The 12405-nt window shown below is 35.5% G+C and overlaps 1 protein-coding gene across 3 annotated transcripts in view; it reads left to right on the top strand.

Moving 5' to 3' along the window:
• LOC110657700 (uncharacterized) overlaps nt 1–7427 on the top strand; it is a 71964-nt gene extending 64537 nt beyond the window's left edge. For 2 of the 3 annotated variants that reach the window (XM_021815019.2, XM_021815036.2), the window contains one exon: nt 6799–7427. In XM_021815019.2, the coding sequence (XP_021670711.1) occupies nt 6799–7012 (214 nt within the window). In that variant the 3' untranslated portion in view covers nt 7013–7427. Of the gene's footprint in view, nt 1–250; nt 303–6798 lie in introns of all 3 variants that reach the window. The other variant, XM_021815028.2, reaches the window with a different exon arrangement.
• Nucleotides 7428–12405: the final 4978 nt, after the last annotated feature.

Raw genomic sequence — 12405 nt, forward strand, 5'->3', positions numbered from 1 at the left:
AAGCTGAGTGACTCTTCCTAAAACAAATTGAAGTTTAGTCACCGTACTAAAATCAATGATGAGTTAAATGATGATCGGTAAAATCAAGCCTACATGTTTTAGTCAAAGTCTTTTGGTAAAAATGGTAGTTTCTAGTTCCTTCTCCCAATTTCTCAACAAACCAAATAGTTCATACTAGATTTGATACAAAACAACCATGAGAGTAGTTTTGAGTAATAATTATTAATTTCATCTAGTGCTGATTCTACAGGGTTGTTGGCCTGAAAGGAGTGCAGCCACGAGCAGCCGACACTACTGCTACAGTGAGTTATCTGTGCAAAATGCAAAACCCTCTGCTTTGTTATATCTTTGCTCCTCCTCCCTCCCCACCCTCTACTATTTTTGGGTGTTTAATGAAATGGGCCTTTTTTTTATGCATAGAAAATCAACATCAATTTAGGTGAAGGAAATGGCTAGTTACCAGATTGAAGTGGGATTTTTAACACAAAAGAAGCAACTGTCACATGAAAATTTGCTCTGCAATTAATGATTATAATGTCCCATTTTTCCTCACTTTGGGATGAATACAAAGTGGATACTACCATTGCAATGAGACAAATTTTCTAGGTTATCCATCTTGACATATGTGATAAACATACTTCTTGTTACGATCCCACGTTGCTAAAGAACAACCTTAGTGAGAGGTTAATAAGTCTCTAAGCATTCTCCTTTTGCAAGCCGGTTTTCAAGGTTGAGTTCTACTTAGGTGGTCTATCCTCACGTGACGCAATCTCAGCGACTCGTGGTACTTGTTATGGAAAGTCAATCATTATATTATTTCTGTGTATATTTTGTATTCTGTATTCCTATTTAGGATTTCTTATTTAGGATTTCTTCCTAATTAGTATAACACAATTATAGGAATCAATTGTATATAAATACCCATGTACAGATTAATTGAAATGAATGAGAATCATCTCTTTTTACATCTCTTTCTACATGGTATCAGAGCAGGCCATCTAGGGTGACTATTTGTTCTCACCACCCAGCTCAGGAGAGACCTTGGCCGCCGACCGGCCGTTTCGATTCCGATCAACATTGCCAGCGTCGCCTCAATCCCCTCATTCCACCACTGTGTCTTTGTTGCACGATCCGATTACACCATTAAAGGACTTCGAGGTTTGGCTCTCGGATCCTATTTGGTATTTACTTGATTTGTGATTTTGGATTATTTTGTTCTTTATCGGCACTTTGGATTAGCGTTTGGTTAGTTTCTTTGTCTCAACAAATGGCGAGAATAAGAATGTTATTTACGATGTGATTCCGATGATGACTAAGATCACGGAACACAAACTTAATGATTCAAATTACAGGTGGAGTAAGGCTGTAGGGTCTATTTGCGTAGCATTGATAAGGATGATCACCTTACTAAAGATCCACCTCGATGATACACAACAAACTTGGCTAAGGGAGGACGCTCGGTTGTTTTTGCGGCTTGAACTCGATTCACGGTGAGGTAATTAGTTTAATTAATCACCGTGAATTTGTTAAAGAATTGATGGATTACTTAGATTTTTGTATTACGGTAAAGGAATATCTCCGTATTTATGATGTTTGTAAAGCATTCTACCGTCTTGAGAAAGAGAATAAGTCTCTCACGGCTTATTTTATGGATTTTAAGCGGGTATATGAGGAACTTAATGTATTGTTGCCTTTTAGTTACGATGTGAAAGTTCAATGAGCCCAACGGGAGCAATCGGCTGTTATGAGTTTTCTTGCGAGCCTTCCTTGAGTATGAGAGTGCTAAATCTCAGATTCTTTCCAGTTCTGAGATTTCCTCTTTGCATGAAACATTCACACGGGTCCTACGTACATATAGTACCCAATCTATACAGCCTGCCAGTAGTGCTCTTATTAGCCGTAATCCAAATGGACAACAGGGTAATAGAAGAGGAAGTAGAGGAGGAATTACAGCAATGAGTAATCAGCGTAATGGAGAGGCTAGTTCTAATCGGGACTCAAGAGGAGTCATTTGTTATTATTGTCATGAGCACAGCCATACAAAATATAATTGTCCGCAACTTCGGAGGAAAAATCAGCGATCACAGATGGCAAATATGGCGTGAGAGGATTCTCTGGTATCTTCCTCTGAGAAAAGCTGCTTTGGTATCTGCAGAGGATTTTGCACAGTTTTCCCGATGTCGAGCATCTCTAAAGCCTACGGTTCCCTATCATCGCGATCACGAGTCGTAAATCCACTACATGCCTTGTGTCTTCCTCATCCAAATGGGTTATTGATTACGGTGCAGCAGATCACATGACAGTAATTCTAGTCTTCTATCCGCTTTTCGTCTAATCCCACTTCCTCTCTGTTACTTTAGCCGATGGTTCTACTTCTTGTGTCATGGGTTAGGCTATGGCCCGACCGTCAATTTCTTTGTCATCTGCTTTGTGTCTACCAAATTTCTCTTTTAATCTACTTTACGTTAGTAAACTTACTCGTACCTTAAATTGTTCTATTTCCTTTTTTCGATCGGTGTTTGTTTGAGGATCTTACGACGGCAGATTATTGGTAGAGGACGTGAGTCGTGGTCTCTACATTCGGAAAATCATGTACGCGGTCGCTTGTTTGCTCGAGCATCGTAACACCTCTTGAAGCTCATTGTAGATTGGGTCATCCTTCTTTGTCTACCATGAAGAAGTTGTGTCCTCGATTTGATCTTTATCGATACTAGAATGTGAGTCGTGTCGGTTTGCAAAACATCATCGTTTGCCTTACGTGTCTAGAGTCAATAAGCGGGCTTCATCCCCTTTTGAGTTAGTTCATTACGATGTTTGGGGTCCTTGTTCATTACTTCTAAAAGCTGGATTTCGTTATTTTGTTACTTTTGTTGATGATTACTCTCGTGTTACTGGTTATATTTAATGAAGAATCGTTACGAGTTGTTTTCTATCTTTTGTGCCTTTTGTAATGAAATCAAAACTCAATTTAATATTTCATGCGCATATTAAGAAGTGACAATGCTAAAGAATATTTTTCAAAGACAATTTCAGTCTTACATGACACAAAATGGCATTCTTCATCGATCTTCTGTGTGGATACCCCATCCCAAAATGGCGTGGCGAAAGAAAAATCGGCATCTTCTTGAGGTAACTCGTGCTCTCCTTTTCATATGAAAGTTCCTAAACACTTTTGGGCGGATGCAGTTTCTCGACATGTTTTTGATCAATCGTATGCCGTCTTACATCCTTAATGGGGATATTCCTTATACCGCTTTGTTCCCTACAAAATCTTTGTTTCTGTTGAACCCGTATTTTTGGTTGTACTTGTTTTGTACGTGATGTTCGTCATGAGTTACTAAATTGGATCCAAAGTCTCTCAAATGTGTCTTCCTTGGGTACTCCGATTCAAAAAGGTACATTGTTTCTCTCCTACTCTTAATCGTTATCTTGTTTCGCAGATGTCACATTTTTGAGTCCACTCCATTTTTTCTCAATCATCCGTGTATGAGAGTCGGGGGAGGAGGATGATATCTTAATATATCTTGCCCAATCAATGTCTAGTCCTCTCTCACACTGCTGTTTCTTACGTCTCTAGACCTACTCGGCCTCCCGTTGTTCATGTTTATTCGGAAGATTGAGATTCCGACTCAGATCCTCCACCGGCTACTTCGTTGGGAGATCCTGTACCTCATCGATCATGATTACGATCTAGATTTACCCATTGCTCTTCGTAAAGGTAAACGTTCATGTACTTACCCTATCTCTTCTTTTGTTTCTTATAATCAATTGTCTTCTTGTTCTCGGTGTTTTGTTACTTCTTTAGACTCTGTTCCTATCCCTAATCTGTTGGTGAGGCCTTTGTCTCATCTGGTGGTGTCTTGCTATGAAAGAAGAAATGGAGGCTTTAGATGCTAATGGTACATGGGAACTGTTGCCTTTGCCCACTGGTAAGAAAGCTATTGGTTGCAAATGGGTATTTACATTAAAGGTAAATCCTGATGGTTCTGTGGCTAGGTTAAAAGCACGCCTTGTAGCAAAGGATATGCTCGGACATATGGGGTTGATTACTCGACACTTTTTCTCCGTAGCTAAACTTACTACATTCGCTTGTTTATCTCTTTAGCAGCTACATATGATTGGCCACTGCACCAATTGGATATCAAGAATGCTTTCCTTCATGGTGATCTTCAGGAGGAGGTGTATATGGAGCAACCACCTGGGTTTGTTGCTCAGGGGGAGTTGGGTAAAGTTTGTAGGCTTCGGAAGTCTCTTTATGGCTTGAAACAAAGTCCTAGGGCCTGGTTTGGGAGATTCGGTGAAGCGATGAGAATTTGGTATGCAAAAGAGTAAGTGTGATCACTCGGTATTTTATAAGCAACTGAGGCTGGTCTAATTCTCACGGTAGTCTATGTGGATGACATTATCATCACCGGGAGTGACTCTGCAGTATTTCATCTTTTAAAACCTTCCTCCAAACTCGATTTGGACCAAAGACTTGGGATTATTAAAGTATTTTTGGGTATTGAAGTTATGAGAAGTAAGAAGGGTATTTTCTTGTCTCAAAGAAAATATGTCATCGATCTATTGATGACAGAAAATTAGGTGCTAAGCCTTGTAGTGCACCAATGTCTCCAAATTTACAAGCTGTAGCGGGGATAGTGAGTTGTTTGAAGATCCGGAGAGATACAGGAGATTGGTAGGAAAATTGAACTATCTTCTTGTCACTCGTCCCGATATTGCTTATGCCGTTAGTGTGGTAAGTCGGTTTATGTCTTCCCCAAGCTGTTGCTCATTGGGAAGCCTTGGGACAAATCTTGTGCTATCTGAAGGGAGCTCCAGGAAGAGGTTTGTTATATGGTAATCATGGGCATTTGAATGTTGAATGTTTTTCAGATGCCGACTGGGCTGGATCTAAGGTTGATAGGAGGTCAACTCTTTGGATATTGCGTTTTTGTTGGAGGAAATTTGGTGTCTTGGAAAAGCAAGAAGCGAGTGTAGTTTCTCGATCTAGTGCTGAATCCGAATCTGAGCCATGGCTGTCGGTATGTGAGGTAATGTGGATATTTCAATTACTAGATGAGACAGGTTTTAAGACCCCCCAACCTGCGAAATTGTGGTGTGATAATCAAGCTGCTCTCCATATTGCTTCTAATCCGGTATTTCATGAGCGGACCAAACATATTGAGATTGATTGTCACTTTGTTCGTGAAAAGATTCAACAACAGATCATCTCAACAGGACATATCAAAACTGGAGAGCAGTTAGGAGATATTTTCACAAAAGCTCTGAATGGAGCTAGGATTGACTACATTTGTAACAAGTTGGGCATGATTAACATCTATGCTCCAACTTGAGGGGGAGTGTTATGGAAAGTCAATCATTATATTATTTCTGTGTATATTTTGTATTCTGTATTCCTATTTATGATTTCTTATTTAGGATTTCTTCCTAATTAGTATAACACAATTATAGGAATCAATTGTATATAAATACCCATGTACAGATTAATTGAAATGAATGAGAATCATCTCTTTTTACATCTCTTTCTACAGTACTCAATAGTTCTTATCAATTGGTATCAGAACCAATTGCATTTTGTGAGACCTGACGTTCGGAGTGGTGGCCTAGGCCTACTGTGTAAGGACAGGTGACCGATGTACGGTTTTAGCTATGACCAACATGGTTGTGACTAACGAGGATGTTGGTTCTCCAATTGTGCGGTATTGTTACGATCCTATGTTGCTAAGGAACAACATTGGTGAGTGGTTAATAAGTCCCTAAACACCCTCCCGTTTCAAGCCGATTTTTAAGGTGAGTTCTACTTAGGTGGTCTATCATGACGTAGTGCAACCTTAGCGACTCTTAGTGCTCAATAGTTCACATCACTTGTACTCTTGTGAACCTGGAAATACAATACCTGAAACCTGCCCCTCGAAATTGATTGGACTTGATTTCACGTTTGGTCAATTGATCTTGTCACTAATTTTAGCAGGTCACTAAAAACTTCAATTGGCAAGTTTAATTTTCTTTCAATTAAATTTTACCTAGATATTTGCCACATGGTCGAGTGAAATTAGTCAAATGTAGTGTTTCAATTAATAATAGGCTATTGTCTTTCTCACCAATTGAAGTTACTGTTGACTACATAGTTACCTAGAACAAAATACCCTTCGATATATGGTAAGGGGATGTGGTAGGTGGTACACAAATTAGATACAAGGTACGTAGAGGATAGGATTAGTTGGTATGCTAATTTAGATTGTTGTACGTGAATTACATTTGTTCTGTACTACTTGGTTTGTTGGCCTTCATATTGCATAAATTTTACACCTAGAACAATTTCCATAAACCAACATGTCTCTAATATAATTCCAGCAGCATAATAAACTTTAAAAAATTTTACGGTCTTTTAAACCATAAAGTTAAAAAAAGGCCAAACCTTTATGCTAATTGGTAATTATATCTACACTTTTTAATTTTGGCTGGAGAGGGACAAACCTTTAAGATTGGAAGCAATTGTATCCAAGCCTCTAAAGTTGTGGCATTTTTCATAATTAAAAATTAAATCAAAATAATTTCTAAATCTGATTTTTCTTGCCTGCATCATCATACATATAACCCCTCGTGCTTCCTCACCTTCTTAACCTCCCTTCTCTCTCGCTGTCTCCCTCTCTCTTTATAATAACATGCATGCTTGCTTAGTCATGGACTGATCTGAATAATTAATGCCTGTTTTATCTGTTTTCACCATGTAAGTTCATTATTTGTTTGATTGTCATGCTTCATATGCTATATGTTTCTTTTGGGGATTGTCAGGGTCCTCTGTTTCAACAACGGCCATACCCATCTCCAGGAGCTGTCTTGCGAAAGAACGCTGAAATTGCTTCGCAAGCCAAAAAATATGGTTCTCATTATGCACCTATCTCAAAGAAAGGGGATGGGAGTGATGGGCTTGGTGATGCAGACTGAGGTTCTGATTGAAATAGTGTGGATTTGTGAAAATGGATGGTGGTTTCAGGGCTGGAACTAACGGTGACATGAAAGTAGGAGGCCGGTGTAGCTGTGAGCGGAGGCTAATTGGTTTCAGGCATTTTGGGTTTTTCCGTCAACAAATGTCCATTTCATGGTTTTGCAAGAGAATGGTCGGACTAGCAGTGTAGCATGGAATGCCTGCGCCTGCTTTGCAGGAAATGAAACGGTTTCTCCAACACACTTGTGCATTCTGCAGTTTTGTATGGTTCATCATGTACTTTATACTCCCCTTTCTTCCTGTTCTTTTTATATATTTATTTTAAAATATGATTCATAATAACTCTTAGGATCCAAGATTATTATTATTATTATTATTATTATTATTATTTTAATTTCACTGTTAATTAACTGGCATTGGATAATAGAATAATTTTATTTTTTTAAGAAATAAATTTCTTGTCCCTTCGGTGTGATTTGATGGATTGTCATAATTAATGTACTTGTGCAAATTATTTATTATTATAGTTTAATAATGTAATTTAATATTATTTTTTAATATTTTATATTTTTAAAATCATATTATAAAATAATTATAATTTTATTTTAAATGTTAATAATAAATTTTTTAATAGCAAAACATGTATATATTTTGCACGGCCTATATTTATGGCCATAAAATTTCTTTAAGAGAATGAATTAAATTAAGCACATAATTAGAACTTCTACATTCGCTATGAGTTGGTAATTATATTAGAAACAAAATTTCTAATACCCTAGGGATTAGATATTTTTAGCCGGAAATTCATGCTTGCTAAAAGGTGGTATTTTCCCCATAGTCATGAGCAATGTTCGAGTGTTCTAATTATGGTTGTAGAGTGATATTTTATCGAGGTTTTTTTTTATTTCTTTATTTTTATGGAAATTCACGGCAAATGTATGAATTATGTTTTCTATTCGTGAATAACACGCAGGAGGTGCGCTATTTTTTTTTTCTTAGATCTGATTATATTATATTAAACAATTAGGCAAGCTATTTTTTCTTTGTAGATTCAGTTTTTATTTCCCAATTTGTACCCTTTATATAAGCTGAAACATTATCAAAGTTACTCTGTATGATCCCTAAAATTTTCATGGGAAAGTGATTTCAGTAAATTAATATGCAGCTATATTTTCTCTCTTGTTGACCTGAGAAGAAACTTGCTTTGTATAATCCCTAAAAATTGAATGGAAAAGTGTTTTTAGTAAATCAAAAAGCAACCATATTTTCTCTCTTTTTCAATGATTTCAAAAAATTAACATGTAATTGCACAATTTCCAATTTCAATGTTCTTTAACAACAATCACTAACCTAAATTAATATTGTAAAACATATTAAACAAGCATCAACATGATACAAGAGGGAGACGATGAGCGATACAGTGTGTTGGAAGAATAAGTAAACTGATGCGCAGTGGGTGATAAGTGATATGGAGTTATAGTAGTTTAGAGACGGTTATTTCTATGAGCTGTATAAAAGAGAATTGTAACTGTCTTGAGATGTGAATGAAACATTAGTGAATTGATTTGTCTTCTATTCTTTGAATTCTTCTTTGTTTCTCCCTTCTATTCTCATTCTCTAATTCAGTTCTTCTTTAATTCGTATCAACTGGTATCAGATTGACCATGGCTGAAGGGACACGGGCTTAAGAATTAAAGCATGAGGTGGTAACAATGATCATTGAATCCGAACAAAGGGAGGAAGCAATGTCGAGAGCTTACGTGGCAGAACTCAAAACGCTGCCGAGTGCTTTAAATGCACAGAACTAAGAGATGGCGAGGAGTTCAACTGAAGTAATACGTAATAAACCCTGGCGCCAATCCACCAAACTGGAATTTCCGAAGTTTAATGGTGAAGGGGTGGATGGTTGGTTGCTTAGGGTGGAGTATTTCTTTGAAGTTGGTGGAACTACAGATGCAAAAAGAGTCAAGGTTGTTGCATTGCATTTGGAGGGAAAAGCTATCTGTGGCATTAGTCATATGTCAAAGCAAAAGGGTTAGAAGCATATCAAGATTGCCAGGGTTATGTGAGGGCTTTAAATGCTAGGTTTGGTACTCGAGTGTATGATGATCCTTTGAGTTGAGGAATTTGAGACAAGAAGGGTCTTTGCAAGAGTATCTGGAGGCTTTTGACGAGCTTTATCCCAAAGCAGAAATTCGTGAGGATTAGGCCGTTAGTTTTTTCTTGTTCGGGTTAGTGGATGAACTCCAAATGCTCGTGACAATGTTCAAGCCACAGACTTTAGCAGAGGCTTATTTACTTGCTAGGCTACAGGACATTATAGTAGCTGCACTGCAAAGCAAGCTTAAAACCCAATTGAAAACATTACATTCCACTCAAAGTAATACGAATATTAATAAGAACTTGGGAAATTTGTTGTGTAAAATTTCGCAAGTGCGCGGATTATTAACAAATAATAAAGTGACAAGTAAGTATCATTCTGACCAGTACTGTGTTGAGTACTGAACTAAACAACAAATATAATTATCTAGACAATCAAATTCGAGAGAAATAGTAATGAAATCTAAATAAAATGAAATAAAATCTAAAGCAATTAACTAAACTTGAATATCAATTAATAAAAGCATTATTGAGTTAAGGAACTCAAATTGTATTTTAATTAATCCAAACTCCTACATTTGTGGTGATTAAATTAATTAAAATCCATTATGTCCTTTGGTTAATTATTAATTCCATATAGAATTACAGCCTATCTCTAGATCAAGAATCCTAAGTTCAAAATTCAATTATTCCAATATTAATAATCACCTATCAGTCATTCAATTAATATCTAAAATCAATACTTAGTGGAGCTTATCACATAGCATGCGTTAAGAATATAAGAGATTGAATCAAAGAATAAAATACCCAATATATTAAATAGAAACAAACTAAATCCATAACTAAATTGATGAAATAAAAAAGAAAAGATATGAGAAGAAATAGAATGAAAGAACCTAGATGGAGAATTGCATCCTTGGACTTTTGAAATTTCAGTTGAAAATCCCTTCTCGCATCTGGCAGATCCATTTCTCCTTTCGTTTCTCTCATAGGTGTTGTGCTCTCTTGAAAGTAAAAAAGTTGATTTCAATTGAAATACTGACTTCTTATATTTGTAGCTATTGAAAAATCCTTGTTTTAGAGTCCTAAAAGGCTTAGAAAACCTTCAGGAGTGGCTAGGAGTTGTGGGTGGTTGATTTTGTAATTTTGTGATTAACAACAGCACAGGGGCATGTAATCTTTTTAGTTTACACGGCCTTGCCCTGTGTAACTCTTTGAACAATTAATTTTCAAAGTTTTGACAACTCAAAACATGGCACGGGTTGTGTTTTTATAACACGGGTCGTGTAATTTTAAAAACCAAGAAACATGAGCCATGTGACTCATAACATGGGCCATGTTATCTTTTAGGGCCTCCAAACTTTACTTTTTACGTTCCAACACTTCTCCAATCACCTCCATTCCATCCCGAGTCGTCGATGCACACTTAATAATGGCTGAAAACCAAGGAATCAGATCGATTTAACACAGAATTTAAAAGAAAACTAAAAATACTTTACAATAAGCATGAAGGTAATAAAATACTAACAAAATGCAATGAAAGTAACAAAATAATAACAAAATGCAACAAATATAATTCCTAAATGCCTATATGATTTGAATGCATTAAATACACTCAAACTCAAACCTTTACTTATTCTCAACCAAAAAGAAACTAAATGCATATGAGACATATTTTCTTTTTGGTATAACAAGAATTGAAATTCTGAACTTTTTAAAGATAACCTCAAAAAGATCAACATATCAATAACTCGTCAAACTGCTAAGAAGTCAAACATCTATTATATGTACAAATACCTAGCAAAGCCCAAATTACCAACCCAAAACATATATACACACACACTAGTTATAGGAAATTGCTTTACTTAAATAAGCACATGTAAACGTAGCAATCTCTAATGCATCTATATGAATGTATTGAATTTAATTTCCTAAGTCCCATAGGCAGACCTCCTAACCCTATCTCCACTAATATAGCACACACTATCAAAAGATCAAAATGTTTTTTCATAATATTGTAATAGGGTTAAATGGTAGTAATGTGACAATCAAAGAAAAAGATAAAAGGTAATCAAAATATGAGAGCTATTAATCTATAAAAGATCAAAACACCCTAATTTTTCTTTCTTTTTATTTAATTTGTGGAGAGAAGAAATTTATAAATTCACTTTAATGCTAGCATATTTCTTGATAATTGAATAGGGACTTTAACTTTTTGGTTTCACCCCCAAACTCGTTCTTTGAACATTTGGCTGGATTATTTCTTTATAATTTATTTCGTACACTAGCACTTCTATTTTATTTCATTCTCTATTTTTCTTTTCTTTTTCTTTTTAACCTTTCACTTCAATAGACAACCTTTCTCATAAGGGTGAGACTAGTGTTTGGGCTTGGGGCTAATTAAATAATATGGGTGAAAAAAGGAAAAAATATAGGTAAAACATAGGCTCAAATTGGCTACAAGAGATGTATTTTAATTAAAGGTGGCTAAGGCTATAATAAAGCGAAATCAAAGAATACCTAAATCATCTCTTCATCAAGTGTATCCTAAGATTTTGCCTCGATAAGTTTAAAAGACCTATTCTAGGGCTGGTGAGACAATTAGAAAATCATATCCATGCACATATAATTACTTTAAGAACTCATAATTTCATTATAATGGAATGATGTACACATGCCCAGGAAAAATAATTTACACAAAGCTGAATATCAATTCTATTATGAACATTCTTTCCCTTATACTTTTCTAAGCAATCAACATATCAAACCTGTCAAAGTCATTTCAATCATCCATCAGAAAAATTCTCTCATCATATCAAAAGAGTCAAAATATTAGCAAAAATTTTATTGATAAAAATGCAAAAATTTTCTACCTAAAATGCAAAATCCAAAATGCGAATTTTATTGCACCCTAAACTCAAATTTAACATTGTCCTCAATGTCATCAAGATAGCACAATCAGTTTAAAAGCAATATCATAAATGCAATCAACAAGGAAAAGTTAATATGTCACGCCTTACTACTATGTAAGGTATAATATGATCCCGTAGTATACCTAATAAATTATCGAACTTTGCCTACCAATAACCCATTAAATATACTACAAGGGATTTTAAAATAATTTCATTTCATTTTTAAGTGAAAATGATGATAAAAAAAATTATTAAAGTGTTTGAGTTGGGTATATGCCATAAAATTTATTTAGAAATAATTTAGTATTTTTAAAATTTTATAGAAATTTTGCATGGTGATGGCTAAAACTATACAAAACCAGTTCTTCAAACCTGTTGAAAATCAATCTATAAAATATATTATACACAAATTGAATTCAAGCAAGCTCAAATAATTTCCTT

The sequence above is a fragment of the Hevea brasiliensis genome, chromosome 3 (genome assembly GCF_030052815.1).
Source record: "Hevea brasiliensis isolate MT/VB/25A 57/8 chromosome 3, ASM3005281v1, whole genome shotgun sequence".
Lineage (NCBI taxonomy): Eukaryota > Viridiplantae > Streptophyta > Magnoliopsida > Malpighiales > Euphorbiaceae > Hevea > Hevea brasiliensis.